Source organism: Aulonocara sp. 'chitande type north' Nkhata Bay, linkage group LG7, assembly GCF_057382095.1.
Source record: "Aulonocara sp. 'chitande type north' Nkhata Bay isolate Kocher_YH1m ecotype deep benthic linkage group LG7, A_spYH_male_GT1.1, whole genome shotgun sequence".
Classification (NCBI taxonomy): Eukaryota; Metazoa; Chordata; class Actinopteri; order Cichliformes; family Cichlidae; genus Aulonocara; species Aulonocara sp. 'chitande type north' Nkhata Bay.
This window is the reverse complement of record NC_141350.1, coordinates 63,619,842-63,644,082: the sequence shown is the minus strand read 5'-3', so window position 1 is coordinate 63,644,082 and position 24,241 is coordinate 63,619,842. Positions and strand designations below refer to the sequence as shown.

General features: G+C 41.3%; 1 protein-coding gene across 1 annotated transcript in view; it reads right to left on the bottom strand.

Annotated features, from left to right (window-relative positions):
- Positions 1-24,241, bottom strand: part of spon1b (spondin 1b) — a 123,912-nt gene that overhangs the window by 31,457 nt on the left and 68,214 nt on the right. Inside the window, exons 7-8 of the mRNA XM_086301911.1 lie at positions 3,549-3,613; positions 616-817 (exon numbers count right to left, since the gene is read on the bottom strand). Coding sequence (XP_086158037.1) covers positions 616-817; positions 3,549-3,613 — 267 coding nt within the window. The remainder of the gene's footprint in view (positions 1-615; positions 818-3,548; positions 3,614-24,241) is intronic.

Genomic DNA, 24,241 nt, shown 5'->3' with positions numbered 1-24,241 from the left:
TGCCACAAGCTTGTCTGCTGGAGGTGCAGCGTGCTAAGAGTGGAGCCTACATGCTGGACCCCATGTTGATTAAAGAAAAGTTAAAGATTGATCTGCCACATTTGCCCTCCTGCACGAGCTGCACGAGCATTTGATGCTACATAAAAAGGCATATTTCTTAAAGCTAATTGTCCCATAATTCCTTAATGATTCCTGTGGCAGTTTTGTTAAACTGTGACAAATCTTCGACGCCTCTTCTGCCTGTCGCACTTTACAGGTGTCTTCTAGTGGCAAAAACGTTTGAAATAAATAGAAAGGTTCTCCGAGAGTGTTTTCAACCAAGGCCAATGCCTTATTTCACAATTTTAGCGAAAATGATCCAGATACTCAGAAAATTTTCATGGGATGAAATCACCTCAATCGGGGGTGGATGTCGCTCAGGAGGTAGAGCAAATCACTTGCTTATCGTAACGTTGGCGGGTCGATCAAATATCCCTGGGAAACATACTATTCCCAAGTTGAATGTTTGCAAATGTGAGATACACTTACATAGAAAAAGTGCTTGTATGAATGGGAGAATGAGGCATCTTGCTAACCAACAGCAAAGATCACACTTGTAGAATCAGGATACACCACCTCATATGTGACGCCACTGTCAGTGCCTGCATCCCACGGGATGAGGTCTGTCTCCAGTCTCTGGACCCAGCCACACTCCTTGGTACAGAGGTCCTCTCCTGACAGCCCCACATTCCAGTCTGGGCTGGGCCCGAGCATGGTGAGGAAGGACATCAGGTGACGTGTCCGGTCTACGGAAAACTCTGCTGAGGGAGCTGCTCGCCTAGGAATGGTGGTGGAGAAAGAAATCACAGAAGGTAAATAATTCAAAGCATATCCTAAGTACTACTGTAATGGCAGAGCATAATAATCTCATCATTATATCCAACATTCAGCTGTTGCAGTTTCAGTGAAAAACAGCCAGTTTTGATGTCATGACCTCTGATCTATGCTGCACTGCTAATTGCTCGATAATTGAGGCTCTAAAATGTCTAATTAGTGACTGAAAATTGCTCATCATTACATATTCGCTTTGCAAGTCCAAACGGTAGTGAAAGCACTAAAGCTACTCTGATTACAATAAAGTAAGCAATTTGAACTTTCTTTTAAAAAGACAAAACAAATCTTCTTAATTATCATGTATTAGCAGAGACATATGTGCAAACACAAATATTTCAGAATCACCTGACAAGTCTGCAAACAAAATACAACAAAATGAGCCAATGCTTCAGACGCCCAGTGAGTGTGTGGAGGTATAGCTGTGCAAGCATGTGTGCGAATGTTCTCATTAGTAAATATAATAGTGGCACAATATATCGCAAATGACAGACAACGCTAGGAGGGGTAATTAAACAGATGTTTAGTGAAAGATACAGTACATTAGTGTGTGTATGCGTGTGCGTGTGTTCATGCTCATGCAGTGCTGAGGGCTACAATTGTGATAAGTTTCTAATTGCTCTTGAACTAATTCCAAAGAGAGCACAGGATGCCAGAGTGTGGAACTATTCAAGTGAGCCTGGCTTTGGAGAGGCGCATAAAGAAAACCGTCATAAAACAATTACGAGTATGTTTATTAAAATGTATGCATTACATTACAATAGTATCTGAATTTTAATTATAATACAAAGTTCACTGAGTGTGTCAGAAATGAAACTTTTAGCCAACGTTTAGATACTTATCCTGCAAATTAAGAATTTAATACTGCTCATCAGGAAGATTAGCTTTCGTTTTTTTGTCATTTGCGGAGAGGTCACGATGTCTTGAAATTGCCACCTGGTAATCAGTAACAAAGACAGAAATATGAATCTCGTTCCGCTTTGTCTTTTGAAGACAAAGAAGTAAATCAATAAAAACTAATTCTTTGCTGCGTTGCTTCAAACCAGACAGATTATTTTATGCTTTACAAAACAGACACTTTAAAATAATTTTGGCTTGAAGGAACAATCTTTTCAATTGGACAGATTGATTTAGGGCCTAGAAAGTAACATATTTTTATAAATTTACAAAACCAGGCATTTCAACTACAGGAGATGCAAACTGCCCTGCAAAACAACGGTGCACCTACCAACAACAGTGGCCGGAGTTGGCCAAGCCAAAGATACATAAACATGGGGACAACATTTTACATTCAGGAAAAAAAACATGCAAACGGCACTATTATGTCTGGTTAAATGTTCCCTAGCAAATACTGCACGTATAATGTACGAGGAAGTGAGATTAATGGGCTAGTGAGATTTGTCTCCTAATGGAGACTCCCTTTAAACTTGGCTAACTCAACATGATAAATAACGGTAAACACATAACCCAGTCCCAATTTTGGCTTAATATCAGCTCCAAGCACCACATTTTCACTGTTTTCTTTCCTGGGGACATGTTGTAAGACAAGTATATATTTCCTGGTGAAGGAATACACATGCTACCTGGTAAGCCACACATTAGTATCAACACAAATGGAACCTTGCAGCAGGGCAAACTGTATGAGTCACAAACAGATGGTATAAAGGATGGACGTAGCTTCTGGTTCAAAGGTGAAGCCAACATGGAAGTGGCTAAAACCTGACAGCCTTTTATTGGCCACCAGGTGGCGATACCTGTGGCTGCAAAAAGACTTTCAGTACTCTAGAGCAGCAGTCCCCAATCGGTTTAATGTCAGACAATATTTTCACGGACCGGCCTTTAAGGTGTCGCAGATAAATACAACAAAATAAAATGATACGACCAAGGCAAAAACTGTGGTGCTGTATTTTGTAAATATAATAATAAATGCAAATTCACTGTGTAATTGTGTAACTTTATTAGCAGCGTCCTCTTGTTTTGTTTTCGCTTGGTCCAAAGTTGCTGCTTTCATTCTACACTGCTATTAACTAAAGGTAGGCCATCTATCAGCAAGAAGAAAAAAAAAACAATAAATACAATTAATTTCACTTTGATCGAGTGAAGAACTAAATTGATTTCCACTGTTTTGAATTGAATGAATCAAATAGCCTATAATCAATGTTCAAGTTTCGAATTTTCCACTCCAACGTTCAGCTTTCACACAAACAGTAAAATAAATATGTTCACTTGTAAACTCAAAAGATTAAGAATTTTCTGCAACACTGTTCTCTTATTTGCAACCAGTGTTGCTTATTGTTTTTAAATTGTTTGACCTTCTTTATATCGCCTATTGTGTCTGAAGCGCTCCATCTGTCTATTTTGTAGAGAAGAAGAGTCAAACGTCATATTAACCCAGATTAACAAAAAAGGTTTAAAAGTCAATAACTATGTTCAGGATACCCAAGGTCTCTGATTGGGGTTCTTTTTTTATCATTTTGTCAGCTAATACAATGTTAAGGTAAATAATAAATAATACACAAATAATTAGGTAATAATAAAGTAAAATAAAAACTTTAATCAAGAATTTGATTTTATGGCTGATGTTTCACAGGTTCAATTTAAATTTTCAATATTTCCAACCACATCTTTCCAAGATGCACCTCACACTTGAGCAAAACTGACACTGTAGATATACTTACAGGTTGAGAGGCTGCCACGCAGGCCACTGAGCCTTCGTTTTAATGACGGTCAGTACTTCATCTCCCTGCAGAGCGAAAGATAGAGAGACATTTACAAGAAGTCATTTGTCACTAAATGGATGACTGTAAAGGGACAAAAAAGAAACATTGAAAGAGAAAGGGACAAAATTGACAAATTGACATGACTGAGGGTGAGTACTCCCATCCAAGGACAGCAAAGCGTATTCCACTTTTCAAAGGCTTAAGAGCCTGGACAAAGTGTGTCTTATCAGGACAAAATGACTCGATGCTGTCTTATAATAGCTGTCTGTCATTCTAGCACAGAGCCACACTTTATACTCTGTGCAGCACACACCACTCTCTATAGTCTCTCGGTAGCATTATGGCCACTTTATGGACCGCGCAACACATTATCTATCATAATGCATCTCATCCAATTATTCAGCCAAAAGCAGGAAGACAAATGATGAATTTAGTGTGGCGCAGCACTTGATTAGAACTGAATTGGAAAGTCGAAATGTGCCCTTTCTGCTTTAATAAGAGCCTTTATTGTGTTTTCTCCACCTCCATCTTTTGTCTCTTTCTCCTTAAAAGACAAACACACACAGACACACACCGACACACACACACACACACACCGACACACACACGCGCGCACGCAGTAACACACACACTCTTGTTTTCTCCTCACTGCCCCAGGGAAGAGAGGAAGAGAGGAGGCTTTCAAGGCGACTGTAGAACCTTCAGTCAACCAGAAAAAGGGATTTTTTTTTGTTTTGGCATATCCCAAACTGATTCAGTTGTGTGTGTGTGTGTGTGTGTGTGTGTGTGTGTGTGTGTGTGTGTGTGTGTGTGTGTGTGTGTGCGGGTGTTTGCATGTGTATGTACATGGAGGAAAACTGGTGTAGAAGCAAGTGTCCATCTTCTCTTGAGAGTCGCCCGGGGCTCTGTGACTTCTTTGGCTTCAGACCCCACCAACCTCCTCTCCCTCACACACACACACACACACACACACACACACACACACACACACACGCAGATATTTATATGACTACAAAGAGCCAGAGGAGCGGAAATGCAGTGCCATCTCCAAAAGCTGCCATGATGGACTCAAAAGAGACAGACTCATAAATAGAAGGACACATGAGCCATGAACGGATAACAACACAGGAAGGGCGTCATCCACAGAGACAGCAATAATATATGCGTTTTTTTCATATTTTCACTTGAAGCAAATCTGCTTTTTGTGTTTCTTTCACGAATCCACAGCAGCTCCACAAAGTTCAATTAAAAACAAAAGCTTAGGAGAAAAACAATTTTGTCATGATGACAAAAAAAAAAGTATCTTGATTGTATAATAGACAACAGAATGCTTTGATTTTATCATCCATCAGCATATTAATACACAAGCTCTCCTCGTTTATGTGGCGCTTTCTTCCAAAGTCATATAAGATAGGAAATGATCCATGCTACAGCAGCTTGGTGTGTCACTGAATACATTTTTTCTCTGTTGCTTTAATGAGACACAGAGCAATGACTCATTTCACTTTTCAGTGTCATTTTAGTTTAACTTTAGCTACTGCTCTCACACTGACAGAGGATGGTTTAGGAAAATCCAACAAATCCTCATCACAGAGTCTAAAACAAAACTGCAGTGTCCCCATCAACTGGTAGCACAGAGATATGCAAAAAGGCTTCCATTAGAGCCTTGATACGATGGCAATGGCAAAACTGGACACAGATAACTCTTTTTTAACAGCCTGATAAAGTCTGGATTTGGAAGCCGACTGGGTGGCAATAGAGAAAGCCACAGCGTTTGGGTGCTTTGAGTATTGCCCTTTAATTTGTGTTCGCTCTGTTTAGCTGTGTTTGGGTTTACACACCACAAGCCAAGGAGTACTTTACAAGGATCCACATTTGATGAGTTCAGGGTGACCAAGCCGTCTCACTATTGCCAAAAAAAACATGGTGTGTTCGGGTGCCAAGTACAGAGAACTGGAAAAACATTAACACATTTAATTACCAACATTTAGGGCCATTTAGTTTTGGATGATTAGGGACAAGTTATAGACAAAAGTTAGTGTCAGTTTGCAAGCAGACCAACGTTTACAGAAGATTTGAAGGGAGAGAACAACTAAAACGTATTCTTACTGATAAAATGACAGTTTATTTGAGTTGCTGACTGGTTACCAATCAGTTTGTAGAAGATTATTATATCTCTTTTATTATAAAAGTTAATAAATACTGTGTAGAACATTTATACATATGTAAGGTTATTTTAAAGGTAAGCCAGACATTTATAAGACTTTTTACTAGTTATTTATCCATGCATACAAAAAGTCGTTGGTTAAGTTTTTCAAAAGATTGGGTTTTTGGTTCAAACATGATGTGTGTGGAGTGAGACTGGTCACACTTTTGCACTTCGTGTGCATCTCTGAGACATCAGCAGCTTGGACTAAATGGAAATGACACAGGGCTCGCTGACCTGGCAAGAGGGATTCTCGTGATCTTGTGAATCGCATAAAGAATCCAGCTGCCTCAGATGGTAATGGGTCAAAATTGTCCAGCAAAGAAGGAAAGAAAATTGCATGTGGCTCATTTTGAAAAGCAGTTTCAGCATCTTTTCATATAGTTTTGCAGACTTCTTATGCCCAACAAGTTGTCAAAATTTCAACATTACATGTAATGTAATGATTCAGTCCAGGCTTTAGGAGACAACAAAGTCGTCTGTGGAAAGGTTGAGGTATTCAACACTGGTGCTGTTTACATAGGTTTTCACACCAAGGAGAAAGTGGGTGAAAGATTATGTACATTATGTACTTTTTTTCCTGTTCAAATGACGGATAATAGGCTACTAGTTCCTAATGTGAATAAACTAAACATGACTAAACATTTGTCTATGTTTCATCTTTCTTGTTTAAACATGAGAAACTCAGTAATTACACAATTTATACTTTCAAGAAACACATTCTCAGGATAAACATGATGAAGGCAATTTTCTCTGTCGTTCTTTCACCATCTGCCATTACCAGACACTCTGAATGTTTTGGTTCAATTTAGGCTAAAAGAAACAGCACCCTGTTCTTGTGAAACACTCCCGCACATTTTATGGCATACCTCAGCCAATATCGCATAATGCAAAATGCTTTGTGGAGGCTCATAGGAGATGCAAATCTTCCTGTAATGGTCTTGTTTGTTTATGGCAATTATCGTAATGGCACAAAATGACTGTGATTTAGTAATGTTTAAATGCACATTACATTTTCACGAATGTTTTCGAGGAGAAGAGAAACAGGAGAACAGAAGGACATGGATTTAGAGACGCTTGTTGGGTAAGGACAGAAAACAGGAGGGAAAGATTCTGGAGGAGGAAGAAGAAAAACGACAAGCATTCGTGAAGTGAGACAAGGAGGATGAAAGGAGAGAGATTTTAAAAAGAGCAAGGCAGGAAATGAGAAGACTGAATTTAATGGTGGAAGAAAATGACAATCTGAGAGGCTACGGACAGGATAGAGCTTAAAAAGAGATGCACACATACATTTAGTTTGATTAAAATGACCTTCCCTTCATCACACTTCCCTAGCATAATAACTACTCCCTCCATGCTTGTTTTGTTCTATATTACATTTCCTCAGGTTTGGGAAGCCTTTTAAAAACAATAGCATAAGCTATTTGGGGGCAGGTTAAAGTAAAGACTGCTTTGTTTTATTTGAAATTTGTCACTAGCCTAAATTTTTGGTGATCTTGACCGTGCCATGATCATAAAAGATGGATTTTGCTATTGTAAAACAGCATCTCAGGGAGTAGTTTATTGAGGACTTGAGACACAATGAATCAATTCTCTGCACAGTTAAACTAGGCTGATCACCATCTGATTCTAGGTACATACCTATGTCATGTACAGATATGAGACTGCAATTTAGTTGTCATCTAATTTTTGGAAGGAGAAAATTCAAAAGCAGGCAGCAGGAACAAACAGGAATTAGGATAAGTGAGAAACAAGGAGCAAGGTGGCTGGTGATGAACTAAACAGCCGAAAGATTAGGCCGCTGACAGGTGAAGTGACTAACACTGATTATCTTGTTGCAATGGCATCTGTCAAGGGGTGAATTACATTAGACAGCAAGCGAAAAGTCAGTTCTTGAAGCTGATGTGACAGAAGCCCAAAGAAATGGACAAATATGAGAATCTGGGCAACTCTGACAAGGACCAAATTATGATGGAACACCCCCATATCTCAACATGTCAGCATGTAGCTGCTTTGGCTAAATGAGAGGGACCTCCGCAATAGAAGGAAGGTGGTTTTATGATGATGATTGACCGGTGTACACTACAGACCCAGTGGAAACTGTACTCCAACACACTGTATTCAAGTTTAGTTAAATGCTTAAGTAAATATGTTGAGATGTTCACTGTAAGAAATCAATGTTTTTCTCTTTAATATTTAACTTGTCCGCCTTGGACGCCTACTTTGGGTAACCCTTGTTTCTGTTTTCTGAATTGAATGGTTCAGTCATATTTCTGGCCTGATTCCTGAACAAAATAACCGGGTGTTAGTGAGGTTGACCTCTGCTTATACAGCTTACAAGGGCTTCTCTTGGAATGAGGTGGTCATTAAATGGTCATCAAACCACGTCTTTATTAATATATACCGAGGTGTCAAAGCTCACCATTAAGACTACAGGGGAGGAGGTCAAAACCTATCTTTATGGGGAGAAAAGTTAAGAAAGATTCAATTTTAAGTTTAGTATCCTATTTTACTACCCCCACTAATTCTAAAGTAAAGCGCAGGCTAATGAGTTATAAAAGGTCTTACTATCAACTACAATACTGGAAATCGATGAATCCAGTCTCAGCTGGATTTCATGCATTTGAACCAATAATTCATCAGACATCTCAAAACTGTCAACCTCATGTTGACAGTCATCACTGGTGATAACCCCAACTCTCACCTTAGGCCACCAGAATATTTCATTTTTGTTTTTATTAAATTCTTCTTTCAAGTCTTAGCACTGCAGAACAAAGAAAATAATAATTCTAACTGAAATCCATCAAAAACTATTTTATTATTTCCTCTCTCCAAAAAAGTAGAGTTCGGGTAAAAACAAATAGCGTTAGGACAGGGTAAGAATTTGGTTTATTACCTACGATGACCTCAGAGTGTTCATGGCGATAGTTTTAACAAATGTCACTGGTGTAAAAGTACAGGTCGGTTCTCTCTCTGTGTGTCAGGGCTGAAGACAAAACCGCTTGCTGGTTTGTCTAGACTCTAACTTAATCTATCTTTAAGTTAAATTAAATTAAAGCTATCCAGAAACTAACTATTGTTACACTTTGGCTGATGAAAGCTCCCTCCTACAGTCTTTTCATTAGTAATGCAGGCAACAGAAAGGTAGAAGAGACGCCTTTGGGAAGTAAACAGTTAGCAGGTGAATGAATCTTCTCTGCCACAGCCTTTTGTAAATGAATTAGAGTCTTGCTCTGTTAAGCTGCTAGGGTGGCTAATTTTACCACTTAAAATGAGAGTTGAATGGGCTACTGTACTGAAGTGCCAGGGTAACACAGTATTAGACGTCCACACACATACAGGTTGGCTAAAAACATACATGCAGAGAACTATAATAGTTTTATTACAATACATTTCTTCTTTTCGCCTAATCAACATCACAACATTTTTTAATGTCTTCCACATAGATGCACATTTACTCATCTGTGCAAAGTGTTGAACTGAGAACACACTGTTGGGTGAGCGCTGCTCTGTCAGAGACTCAATGTCATTCGTGTTCTGTCAGACTGTACAGCAGCAGGTGTCACAGCAGTGAAGAAAAAGCTGAGGCCCAGGACACATATTACAGCAAAATTACAAAGATTAGTGAGTGACACTGCTGGCAAACTCTCGGGCACACGGAGCCGAGGCGAAAGCTTGAGGAAAATAGTGCTGTGACTCACTGCTGTCCATGCGGCATCTGAGCTGTGACAGCAAATATAACGTCTATATCTGGACAACCAGACTGATGGATGGGAAAATGGTGACAGGGTAAAAGCAAGAGACAGCGACGGAGATCTAGAGCGATGCCGACAAAATGGATAAATATAAAAGCAGAGATGGAAGCGCACCCGACGAGCCGGTGTGTTGCATATTTTTACCAAATTAAAAACTGAATGATGAAGGCAGAAATCGAGAACTAATGTTTCCCATTAGGGCAAAAAAAGCTTTTAAAGTCAGTTCAGCCATCAATAAATAAAACAGGAAATAGCCAGGGGTTGAAATGTTTTTGCAGTATAATAATTAAGAAAATCATCCCACGATTGTCCAGAATGGTTTCTGCAGCTTGCATCACAATAGCTCAATGGCCAAGGAGGTTCATAAATGTTCACAGACTTGTTGACATAGCAGAACTTCAACCTTCAGCCTATACGCTGATGAAGGCTGTAAGGTCTTAATCAGTTATGCCAGTCAAGTGTGAAGATTTGATCACTTACTAAAAAGCTGATGCACAGGGAGAGATGCCGCAATCTTTGCTCATCCAGTGTCGGGTGTGTTTATGACCTTTTAACCGTTTCTCAGAAAGGAGTTTCAAGTTTTGATTTTAAGCATTGGTCTGCCAATGCATCGTTTTTACATTACATTTTACAGCCACATATAATCATCAGCATCAAAAGAAGACACAAACTTTTATAAGACTTTTTCAGTCTTTAACAAAGACTTAAATTCAGCTTAATTTTATAAATCAATACATATTTAACCAGCAAGCAATTTTGTTGTACTCCTGTACTGTTGTATCAAAATGCAAATGCAACCTTTTTTTTTTATTATTATTATTTTGGATTATGAAATGACTACGATCAGTGCATTCACTTCAGGTACACACACTACTCTCAGATAGCAAAAAGTCATTTTAATATTGCAGTGAAAAAGTGTTTGTCCTGTTTGTTGGCATATTTGTCACATTGTTCAGAAAGTAAGTAAATAAAAAATGCAGTTTTTAAAAAGACAATTTAATTTATTAAGAGAAAATGTTATACAATACAAGTATAGGAAAGAAATGAATCCAACCAGGAATTTCATCTCATTCTCCAACGTGAGAGAAGAAATGAGACGTATGTCAGACAAGTCTTCTGGGCTCGGAAGGAGGGGGAGGAGTCAATGAGCTGGGTAGTGTTTGCTGAAGAAATGTCTCTGAGAAGGTTAGGTTGAAGTTAAAGCATGTATGTAAAGCATCTTAAAATAATCTCAGGTTAGGGTTGTGTCGGCTTTCTGCAAGAAAACAGTTGCAGTACCGTAGCTATTATCTGGAGTCACGTTCCTGTCTACCTGTCCACAGCTCCACCAAAACTAGGTGGGATTGCAAAATGCTCCACTACATATATATGTAATGATCAGCTGCCTTTTACAGCTAAAAACAATGCTTGAACCAAAATACATAACCAATCAACTCACAGACAGTTGGGCAGGAACTTGGGGTCATATTTTGATTATATTTTATTGATATTTAGTGTAATTTTCTCACAGACACAGTAATCCTTCAGCACTGATTTCCAAGACAACAAAAAGCTACAAAAGTCCACATTCTGGGGCACGTGGGGCAGAAACAAAAGTCCATGTCCTTTAGGGGATTACTTTTTTTTTTTTTTTTTTTTTTTACACTTTGTTAGTCCTTTCTGAGTTTTGGCTACACAAATTTGCCTCTTTGGATACTGTGATTATGGGTCCATTGACAGTGACAACACCAGCTGAGTAAACTGGTGGAGAGCAGCTGTGCTTGAATTTTCATATTTGTGGTGCAATAAAAAGGTAGAACTGGAGCCCCGTTGATGTGCAACCCGTTCATCTTTTTCTTTTTGTCGTCTGCTTGTTTTCAGCCCAGCATCTGCTCTCATTTTGTTGTCAATATATGTTTATTTTTGTATTGTTCAGACAACATACAACTGGTACATCTATCAGGTGTTCAGCTGAAATCAGGTCATGTAAATATTTGGATTATAATGCAGATTGAACCAGTTGGGTCTGAAAAAAAAACCAGCCAGTGATATTAGTTGGTAATTTAAAAATGCCAAATCAATCCTACAAAAACAAAAACTAAACTACAAAAAAAATTACCAAAGGTGAAGAAACAAAGATACAGAAGGATCCTAGACTTAAATAACACAATAACCAAAGTGTTTCGAGTAGGATTTTTAAGAATAGAATAGAATAGAATAGAATTCAACTTTATTGTCATTGCACATGCACAGGTACAGGGCAACGAAATGCAGTTTGCATCCATCCAGAAGTGCTTTAGTGATATAGATATATTACAATATATATTAGCAATAATATAGATATGTGAGTATATTACAGAAATGGGTCTATTATGGTATGTTATAATGTACACGGTATGAAGTATGTTGTGAATATTCTATAACTATAAGTATGTACAGGCTGTAGTGAGTACAAGCTATGTACAGGATATGAACAGGATATAAATATGAAAAAGTATACAGAATATGAAATAAATAACTTTACAGAATCTGGGATATACAGCTATACAGAAATGGGAACTATGCAAGTTGTAAACAGTTGTAGGATTAAAGATTATCGAATGTACAGAATGATTATTTACACAGAGCTATACAGTAGTGCAGTTAAGATAAGTGAGGGTGTAGATAGTTTCTACAGAGGCTATATAAAGTGCTAGTGGTTGTGAGTGGTGGTTCAGTCCATGTTATTATTGTGTGTTTGAGGGTACAGTTGTCCATTGTGGGTGTGTGTATGTTCAGTCCATGAGTTTAACGTGGGTCAGATGTCAGGAGGCAGAGTTCAGGAGTCTGACAGCTGTGGGGAAGAAGCTGTTCCGGTACCTGGTGGTCTTAGTCCGGAGGCTCCTGTGGCGCCTCCCAGAGGGCAGGAGGGTGAAGAGTCCATGTGATGGGTGACTGGGGTCTTTGATGATTTTCCCAGCCCTTTTCAGACACCGCTTCCTGTAGATGTCTTTTATGGCAGGAAGTGGTGCTCCGGCGATGCGCTGGGCAGTTTTCACGACCCTCTGCAACGCCTTCCGGTCCGAGGCAGAGCAGTTCCCGTACCAGACTGTTATACAGTTGGTCAGGATGCTCTCGATGGTGCAGCGATAGAAGTTCACCAGGATGTCTGAGGACAGGTGGTTCTTCCTCAGAGTCCTCAAGAAGAAGAGGCGCTGGTGAGCCTTCTTGACCAGCTTGGAGCAGTTGGTCGTCCAGGTGAGATCCTCGGAGATGTGGACTCCCAGGAACTTGAAGCTGCTCACACGCTCCACAGCCGTCCCCTTAATGTGGATGGGTGGATGTGGGTCAGCATTCCTCCTGTAGTCCACGATGAGCTCCTTGGTCTTCTCGGTGTTAAGCAGCAGGTTGTTTCTGTCGCACCACTCAGCCAGACGATCCACCTCCTCCCTGTAGGCGGCCTCATCGTTGTCACTGATGAGGCCAATCACCGTGGTGTCATCTGCAAACTTAATGATGGTGTTGGAACCATCAGCAGGTCTGCAGTCGTGGGTGAAGAGGGAGTAGAGGAAAGGGCTCATCACACAGCCTTGTGGTACACCGGTGTTCATTGTGATGGTAGATGAGCAGCGGTTATCCAGCCGGACATGTTGGGGGCGGTTGGTCAGGAAGTCCAGTAACCATTTGCAGATGAGGGAACTGATACCCAGGTCTGTCAGTCTGTCAGACTGGAATCAATAAAGATACTTGGTGATTTAAAAATCCAATATAATTTTTTTTTTCTTTAGACACATGAATTAGTCCAGGATATTGGCAAATGGCTAATATTGACCGATATAGCCACCCTCCCCATATATAGGCTCTAGTTGCCATGGCGATATTACACATTGTTTGAGTGATAACGTAGTAACATAAAATAATGATCCTTGGCGATATGTGTCCTGTCACTTATCAACCATCTTTGAAACACCTCCAGCGAGCTATCTGCAAGACAGTCTCTCAATTGGGAGGGAATTATATATTCTGTTACACTATCCAATGGGACACAACTTCTTTTACAGGATCACCAGTCAAGCCTGGTAAAAATAACGTCAAAAGTCACAAAATAGCAGTTCTAAAGGTTTTATTCCCAGCACAACAACACGACTGGTTAACATCCTTCCTACTTTTAATAGTTTGATAACTTTTTAGGGACAGGTGGGACAACCCTCATCTCAGCAAATCAGTTAGTAGTTCAGTACGTAAGTGGCAATTATTGGGAAACACATTGATGGAGGAAGAGGGCGTACTCTAGAAAGAGTAGCTTGTAGCAGTTTATTTAAAATAAATACATAAACAAAAATAAGTAAGAGCTCATTCATTTTAACCTGCACAAACTGAACTTAGAGTTATTCCCTGTGAACATCATCACTTTTAATTATCCGATCAAACGTTATCACTAAAACATCCATTTCCAATGTGTAAAGTAAACTTTGATGCTCCTACATTTAAGCTGCCCAGCACCCAAAAATGGATCCAGTCAAGCGTAGTATTAAATATCCATCTTTTCTAACTTGATCAAAACACGAATTAGCAGAGGGGATTAACGTGCACGAGGGGAACATTGCATTGTAACTAGAGCTGCAACGTTTCATTGAGCAATTCAAAGAATTCGATAATAAACAATTCTGGACACAAATTCTTTGCTGCGATGCTTCATTTAACACATGGCTCTGTACCGCGCCGATGTATTAAACGATGTAAACGTGAGCATTTCACCCACATTCACGACTAAAAACAGAGCTGCAGAAGTACAAACACTTCAGTACTTGAGTAGAATTGATTTTAGGTATCTGTACTTTACTTGAGTTTCATTGTACTTGAGATTATTTATATATTTTTGCATTTAAGAAAATGTTTTCTTAAAAACATTTATTTGAATGTAGCATGTAAAAACAATCAAAGGATTGAGTTATTTGCAGTTGTTAAACTTTAAAGCACTGTAATTTTTGTTTCTTTTCTCTTTTGAATATTTATTATTGCTCATTAATAACACAATAATTATTAAGAATAAGAATTTCTTATGCGATTACTCGATTAATCGATGGGATAACCAATAGATTATTCAAGTATTATAATAATAAGTGTAACACTTACAGATTTTCGAGTACATTTTGTTTGTCAGCTAGATTGAAACATACTCGTGTGCACAGGACAGAGGCAGACACACAGGCAGCCTGCAGCATTCCTTCCCAAATCCCCTCAGTGATCTCAGTTCTGCCCACTTATCACTCAGCTCAGTTTGGAATGAAGTTTTGTCTGCAGGGACTCTGCGACAAGAGGCTCTGTATTGTCTTTCCAAACTTGGTCTAATAAAGGAAAATGAGCCTGGGGACTCTGGGAAAAGGTGTCTAATAAAAAATCAACACTGCACTAATGCAATTACAATTGCATAGGGGCTGTGGAACTGTAACTCAGTCAGATAAAATTCCCAGCTTAGGTCAAAGTGTGGGAACACACACACACACAAACACACATCCTCTTCTCACATGCACATGCTGCACAAAACCGCACTCAGGAAACCCATTTTGGTTTTAGGCAAAGGTGAGTGCATGATGAAACAATCTAACCTTTTAGAAACAACAATTCTCATCATCTTACAGGATATATCTTCAGTCATTTCTCAGATATTATCTTGCATACACACACAGTATCTCAGCTCGGGAGGTTATTTATCAACCAGCTGCGACGTCGATATAAAGCCATGGGGCATTTCACATCATCTGTCCAATTACATTGTAATTTACTTGTCCCTCAAGCTAGGTGCTGTAATTGTACTATACAATATAGCAACCAGTGTTCCCCTACAGCAAAACCAAGAACAGATTTCAAATAAACAAAGCCAATATCTCCTTTCCCCTGAAGACTCACTAGTTCCAAATCAATCATATAATGTGTTTTTTTCCCCAAGACAACTGATGGACTGTGACAGTGAAATGTTTTGTGCTTTAAATGTTTCTCATTTTAATTTTGCTTCTGGAAAGTTTGTTCATTTCCGTGTACATGTAAAACCCACCATAACTCATATTATAGGAATTTGAGTTAAATTTTAATACTTCACATAAAACACACGTATTGGATGTCAGCGTTCAAAATCAAAGTAATGGAGCAATAGAAACCACATTAGAAGTGAGACTTTACGACTGTTTCTAATTGTAATGATGCTACTGGCAAATGTTGTAATGTCAGCACATTAAAACACACTGTTTTATTTGACGCTGCCAATTAAAATCCTGGTGTTAGTACAGAGAAACAATTCCCCATGGTTTAGGATTTATAGGCGTTGGATCTGCTGTGACAGCAAAAACCACACCCACTGTTTTTAAAGCCACAAAATCTAAAATCTGAGGCAATAACCGATAACACTGAGTATCCACAAGAAAGGTTGAAGAAGAAGAGCAAGGGGAAGGGGGTGGTTGACCAGGCAAATTACAGCTTTGGCACAGCGCACTAGCTGGTTTACTGAAGCCTGGAAAAAAATCTCAGGGGACAGAGATTTGTCACATTGAAGAGGAAAAGGTCCTAGCAAGGATAGTAGATTGGGACCAGAACTATCAACCACAAGATTATTTGACGACTAGGCCTCTGAATCAGTTTTCTGATCCAGTTAAAGTTGTTAGTTCCATCCTTGTTACTTCTTTTAATTTAAAAACACTAGTAGCTTACTTTGGGCATGTTTGGATCTCAGGAATAGCCTTCTCTGAGATGAATACAAAACTTCCTGTTAACTCAGAACAAAGATCATCTTTTGAAAACCCAACATCCTGTCAGAAGCTAGAACAGACTCAAAAACTCTTCCAGATACATCAGCATATAGGGTTGGCACAACAAACAGCAAAACAGCAACTATCTCAGTTCCCTCCACTTTGGTTTCCTTGTTTCGATCTCACAGCTCCACAGTTAATAACCATTTTGCAAATTATAACATAACCTCATGAGATCAGTGGGTCCCACATTGTAATCAAAGAGACGGCCCTGAAAGAGCTGATAAATGGGCTGTTCCGGTAAACTCTGCAACACAGTTCCAGCTGTGAAAACAATGCTTAATGTGGGCTGGCCCCCAGTCGGAAGCCTTACCAATAATATTAAAACCTAGTGCTGAATGTAGTGTCACATGTAATCTAGAGATGGTTTGACAGAGTAGAGTAGAACAAATGCACTGAATTAGTTAAGCAATCTCCTTTGTCAGAAAAACCCCATTTTCTTTCCACTTACAGTCAAATCAAATCAAATCAAATCAAATCACTTTTTATTGTCACATCACATGTGCAGGCACACTGGCACAGCACATGCGAGTGAAATTCTTGTGTGCGAGCCCCACAAGCAACAGAGATGTGCAAACACAACAACACAAACGAGCAAAATACAAGAATGGCCAACCTGAAACTAATAAATATATGTACAATATATAATAGTGTATGCATTTCTGGATGTGTATACTAAATATTTTCCTACGTGTGTGTGTGTGTGTGTGTGTGTGTGTGTGTGTGTGTGTGTGTGTATACACATTTTTACAAATTAAATAGTAAAAAAATAAAATAAAATAATAATAATAATAATAATAATAAAATATATAAAATATACAGAGTTGAATATGTGCAAAACAAGTGGCATTTATATACAGTGTGGAGTGCATAATGTTGAAGTTCCAGTAGTGAAGCTGAGGTGTCTATGACGTGTTCAGCAGTCTGATGGCCTGATGGAAAAAGCTGTCTCTCAGTCTGCTGGTACGGGACCGGATGCTGCAGAACCTCCTTCCTGATGGAAGCAGTCTGAACAGTTTATGGCTGGGGTGACTGGAGTCCTTGATGATCCTCCCCGCTTTCCTCAGGCACCGCTTCCTGTAGATGTCTTGGAGGGAGGGAAGCTCACCTCCAATTATCCGTTCAGAGCACCGCACTACTCGCTGGAGAGCTTTGCAGTTGTAGGCGGTGCTGTTGCCATACCAGGTGGTGATGCATCCAGTGAGGATGCTCTCAATGGCACAGCGATAGAAGGTCCTGAGGATGCGGGGGCTCATGCCGAATCTTTTCAGTCTCCTGAGAAAGAAGAGGCGCTGCTGCGCCTTCTTCACTGTTTTGTTTGTGTGTACTGACCACGTAAGATCCTCAGCCAGGTGTACGCCAAGGAACCGGAAGCTGCTCACTCTCTCCACAGCAGCGCCGTTGATGGTGATGGGGGTGTGTGCTTCTCTGCACCTCCAGAAGTCCACTATCAACTCCTTTGTCTTTGCGACGTTGAGGGTGAGATGGTTGTCTTGACACCAGTGGGTCAGGGCGCTGACCTCCTCCCTGTAAGCCGTCTCATCACCGTTGGTGATAAGACCCACCACTGTAGTGTCGTCCGCAAACTTCACAATGATGTTGGAGTTGTTAGTGGCTGTGCAGTCGTAGGTGTAGAGTGAGTATAGGAGAGGGCTCAGTACACACCCCTGTGGAGCACCAGTGTTCAGTGTGACGGGGGATGAGGTGATGCTGCCCAGTCTGACCACCTGGCGTCTGTCAGACAGGAAGCTAAGGATCCAGCTGCAGAGGGAGCTGCTCAGTCCTAGATCCTGCAGTTTCCTGTCCAGCTTCGAGGGAACGATGGTATTGAATGCTGAGCTGTAATCTACAAACAGCATCCTCACATACGTGTCTCTCTTCTCCAGGTGTGACAGGGCAGTGTGTAGTGTCAGGGCTATGGCATCATCAGTGGACCTGTTGTGGCGGTATGCAAACTGTAGAGGGTCCAGTGAGTCGGGTAGTGCAGAGCAGATGAAGTCCCTGACCAGCTTCTCGAAGCATTTGCTTACGATGGGGGTCAGGGCTACAGGTCGCCAGTCGTTCAATGAGGAGATGGTGGAGGATTTGGGTACAGGGACGATGGTGGCCATTTTGAAGCAGGCTGGGACTACAGACAGAGAGAGGGAAAGGTTGAAGATGTGCGTGAACACTCCAGCCAGCTGAGCCGCGCATGACCTGAGGACGCGGCCGGGAATCCCGTCCGGACCAGTAGCTTTGCGTGCGTTCACCTTCCTGAAGCACTTCCGCACATCCTCCTCAGACACAGTGTGCGCACTGACGTCATCCGCGGTGCGCACACTGTCCGGTCTCATGGTGTTCGCTGTGTCGAATCTAGCGTAGAATACGTTTAGATCCTCACACAGAGAGGCCGTGGTCTGCGGTGTGCTGGTTTTCCCTCTAAAGTCTGTGATCGTGTTTAGTCCCTGCCACATACTCCGAGGGTTGTCAAACTGTTGTTCCACCCTGTCCCTGTACTCACGTTTGGCTGCTTTGATCGTCTTCCGGAGTTGGTAATGTGCGTGTTTGTAGTCCGATGTGTTCGCGGAGGCAAAGGCGGTGCTCCGTGCCGCGCGAACATCTCCGTTAATCAAGGGTTTTTGATTTGGGAAGGATTTGACTGTTCTGGATGGGACGACATCTTCCACGCATTTCCTGATAAATCCACAGACTGAGTCTGTGTATTCATCAATGTCTCTGGCGGCCACGTGAAACATTTCCCAGTCCGCGTGATCAAAACAGTCCCGCAGCGCAGACTCCGATTGGTCCGTCCAACAGTGCACCGCCCTCCGGGTTGGAGCTTCCTGTTTCAGCTTCTGCCTGTAGGCGGGCAGGAGCAGGATGGAGCAGTGATCTGATTGGCCGAATGGGGCGCGGGGGAGGGCTTTGTACGCATCCCGGAAAGAGGTGTAACAGTGGTCGAGTTGCCGGTTTCCACGTGTGTTGAAAAGGATGTGTTGATGGAGTTTTGGTGAGACTTTCTTCAGGTTTCCCTTATTAAAGTCTCCGGCTGTGATAAACGCTGCCTCTGGGTGTGCGGTTTCCTCGCTGCTGATCGCGCTGTACAGTTCCCTGAGTGCACGGTCAGTGTCGGCTTGTGGGGGAATGTAAACAGCCGTAATAATCACTGCTGTAAATTCCCTCGGTAGCCAGAATGGCCGGCACTTAATCATCAGGTACTCCAGGTCCAGTGAGCAGAAGGATTTGACCGGGTGCACGTTCGCATAATCACACCAGCTGTTGTTGATCATGAAACACACACCACCGCCTCTGCTTTTCCCAGTAAGATCCTGTGACCTGTCCGCGCGGTGCACAGAGAACCCCGGCAGTTGTATTGCGGAGTCCGGTACTTTGTCCGATAGCCAGGTTTCTGTGAGGCAGATCACGCAGCAGTCCCGCATCTCTCGCTGGAATGAGATCCGTGCCCGAAGCTCGCACAGCTTGTTCTCCAGAGACTGCATATTAGCCAGTCACAAGGTTGACCCAGAGAACCATATTAGAGACACGCTAGCTGCTTTTAGACCAAACATGTCTGGGTGCTACTCAACTTGAGAAGTCACCTGGGAACTAAATATCTTTTAAGCCTTTTTCTGTTTGCAGACCCTCTACTAACAGGAACAGTGGAATCGTGCATTAGCTGAGCAGCTGCTGGTAAAGCAAAGTCACCTAAGATTGTCCCTTACTTTCTAATCCTTGTGTGGGTTCTCTCCGAATACTCCGGGTTCTGTCAGCCCTGTAATAGACTGGCGACCTGTTCAGGCTGTATGTCGCATTCGTCCTATAAGAGCTGACATTGCAACTTATTTCAAAACTGGAAGGCAAGAGTAAAGAGTTGAAAGCACAGCTGAGTGAAGTAAAATGGCTCTGTATAATTTATCCATTTGCCATGCAAACTACTTAGAAACCAATTTTTTTATTTGTAAATTTGTGACAGTTTTAAGTATACTTTAGTTGCAGTGATGTGTGACCAGATCTAGAATTCACTCAGTGCAAATCACCTCTGGTTGGGCAGTGGTGAACCCTGACAGGGGCCCTAAGTCAGTGAGCATCTCCTTTATCTCTCTCAGAAAAGCATGACTTCCCATGTCTGTCTTCACGGCATCCATAATGTGTAGTTTTAGAGGCCTGTGTGCTCCATTACTATATCCTTCAAGTACTGATGTCAACCCAAGGGACTTTTTAAAAATTGAATTTTTCTAGAATAGGCAAATATTTAAAAACAATAATTGTTATGCTTTCCAGACCAAGTTCTTACTGGTCAGACAATCAAGTCCAGTCTCCATTATTCACCAGTACTGCCTTTGGAGCACTCTGGAGCATTTTTATTAGAAATACGTGAAAATTAACATGGTTTGCTATGAGGTACTGTCCTACAAATGAGTTTAAGCTCCAGATTCTATGAATGAAATTAAGGTATCTTGTTAGCCGGTGCAGTTTATGGATGTAGCTTGTTAATTTTAATCTGTTCTGAATTTTTTCTAATTACATAAAAGTGGCAAAAGCTACAGCACAGAGGCTTCAAAATGCTCATCCACAAACCAGCATGAGACTAGCTGTGTCAGTCTTTTGTACTGTCCAAGATGTCTTTTTACAATCTACTGAGGCTAAAAAGGCTGGCAGGTAGAGTCACTTCACACACTTTGGCAGACTAATTGATTGTTTTAGGAGCAGGTAGGATTGCAGCCAGGATTTTGTTGACTGCAGCCAAAGTGATTTCACATGGGCCTGCCCTCTCCAAACCATTAAGGGCACAGGAAAAAAGGCAATTTTTTTTTAAAAAATATTTGAAACTGTAGCTTTTCATGACATTTAAACTGTGGTTGCTTCCTACTGGTGTAGCTTGGTATTTTAGAACAAAACCGGCATCACAACAGTGTGATGTTTCAGTGTTTCAGTGCCAAAAATGTTTTTATTTGTGTGTCTATGTTTGTTTGTGTGTTGGTGTGCACATTTCCTGTAACCCGGAGGCCTGGTAATCCATCAAACCCGTGTCAGGTGTAATATGTGACACGTTCACCTGAGGAAACATTGTCACATTAGTCAGTGTGGATCAATGTTGAGTTTTGTCTTGGAAAATCTCTCTGTCGCAAACAACCAAACAGCTACAATTAATAACAGCTGAAGAGCGAGGTTTTTTTACGCCGTGCATGATTTACAGAGCTCCGTGGTAAAGCATATGCACGAGCTTTTATATTTACATGAGCAAAATGCGAGCGAAAGCACACCCACAGATCATCCCACTTTAAAGTGCTAACACACCTATCGTGCCGTTTGTTTATGTGTTTGCCGTGCCATTAACTGTGAGGTAGTTTGGGAAAATGGATGACTACTGAATCAGAAAGGAATTTGTTTTTCATCACCGGATCCACGGAAAAAGAGGAAAACATCAAAACATGTTATGACAGATTAAGAGAAAAATACTTTGAAGCTCAGATGAGAAATTAGATGTTGTCATTACAATAAAAATAAGTCGACTGACATGAAAGCACGTTTGAAAGTGAGTTCTTGCAGTAGCAGAAATGGGGGTGCTTTGGCACGAAGCCTTTTGAATTTGCATTTGAAGTGGATCTGGAAATGACGTTTTAAAGACTTCTATCCATACAAGGCTGCGAGCACTCATCCAAGACACCTCAAAGGCTTTTAGACTAGGCACTCAGGTTTAAATTTGAAACATCATTATCATCAAGATCTACTGGAGATGAGAAGAGAAGAGGAGGGGTAGCCGAGAAGAGGTAGAAAATTTCATCTTATTAACCTGAGTAATTTAGTACCTTGTCTTGTGTAATGGGAGTCTCGTACCATTAGGGGGCTTCTCCTCTTCTCCTGCACACTGTTTGTCCATTTCCCTGTTCCTCTTGGTCCCTGTGGTGACTGCCAATTCTTGCCATATTGTTGCAATCACTCATTTCAAGTAAACCTCAACTGATTGGCTCTTTTGTGTCTGCATTCCGGGGAAAGAAAGGTTCTGACATTTTCTCAAGCTTACAAATGTTGCTTTTAGCATAGTGGGCTACAGATAATTGATCAAAACTGCAATCTTGAACCTTTCCTTAGCTGTAATTTAGGAAGAAGGCAAAGGTCATTATGTGCTCAGCTGAGAACTGGTTCTTTGCTTCTGGCAGCTAAGGTGATTATTTTGAAAGCGCCTCTGGCAGTTTCATTTTGTGCTGTATTATGGTAGACTGAAGGAAAAGAAAGCCCTGACTGACCTGAAAGAAACCTTTTTATATAAAAGAAGGAAGATAACATGCTGCTATTTTTTTAACGCCTAGTTTTTGCTTAAGCGTTCAGGATTTAGTATTTGTTCTCATGCATCGTTGCCTTGCTACGATTGGCTGGAGGGTGGGCAATATTTTCCAGTTACACCACAGCCCTGACGTAGGACTGGGAACCTTACTAAGGTTAACGTTAACATATTTTTTCGGACAAAGCCAGCTGAGACAGGCCGGTGCCAAGGCTGAGATAAACGAGGAGTTATCTCATAAAGAGGAACAAACAGTACTCCAAGAACAGACAAAGCCCAGCAGAAACCTTGAGGAGGAGCTCCATTTGCCCCCACCCGGGAAGAGCCTCAGAAAGGAGAGACACCTAAGGCATCTGAGGAAGAGCCTCAGAAAGGAGAGACATCTAAGGCAAGAAGAGGGGTCCCTATTTGCCTCCAACTCTCTCAACAACACCAACGACCAGGACAAGGGACCACGACCTTCCCCAGTCCCCCAAACCCCTGACAGGCCATCACCCTCCTCCCCCTCCCTTTCTCCCTCCTCCCCACACCTGAAATTCACTGAGGAGATGATGGAGCGGGTCAATGCTGGGCTCAGATCTACCCCCCGTCCCAATCCCTTTTTGTCCCCCATAAACCCCCCACCAGAGCGGCCAAAGGTTCGCCATCGAGCCCCACCCTCAACAGAGCAATCGAAGTCACATTGCCCAGCCTCGCCCCCCTTAGTTCCTCTTCATGCCCTGTCTCCGCAGTCTGATGTGTGATGTGTGGAGGGTCCGGGCTGTGAGGATTATGGCAGTGATGACTTTTCCCAGGAGAAGCTGGGACCCTGTTTACTAGAAGGTTTTAAAATTTCTGTACTTTCAGGTGACGGAAGGAGACATGTGGCCTGGTCAAAACACAGAGAGCTACACTCTAAAAGATCTTTAAATATAGTAAACATACCTTGTGTGCCACAGACTGCTCCCAAACACGAGGGGACAAGTAATACCTCTAAAACACTTAAGTTGGCTTTATTAAACATTAGATCTCTAGCTGGGAAAACATTTTTAATTAATGATTTAATCACTGAGCACAGCCTTGATTTTATGTTTCTAACTGAAACTTGGTTGGACCAAAGTAACAGTGGAGCTCTCTCTCTTCTCATCGAGACGACCCCTCCTAACTACAGTTTTATCAGTGAGGTCAGGGCGAGCAGGAGAGGAGGAGGGGTTGCTGTCTTATTTAATGAATCATTTCAATGTAAGCAGCTATCTCCTGGAAGTTTTCAGTCTTTTGAATATGTGGCTTTACAGCTGAAGGCCCCATCCAAAGTTGTGTTTCTTAATGTTTACAGGCCTCCCAAATACTGCACAGACTTTTTTAATGACCTCAGTGAACTGCTGTCTGTGATCTGTGTTGATTTTGACTGTGTAATTATTGCTGGGGATTTTAACATCCATGTGGACAACCCTCAGGACAAAGGGACTAAAGACCTGAGTAACACTCTGGGCAACTTTGGGCTGACTCAGCATGTAACAGAGGCCACACATAATAGAGGACACACTCTTGACCTACTGATCTCCAAGGGCCTGAGCATTTCACACATTACTGTGTCTGATGTGGGCATGTCTGATCATTACTGTGTTTTCTTTGAAAGTAAAATCTCAGCCCACACAAATATATCAACAACAATGATCACAAAACGG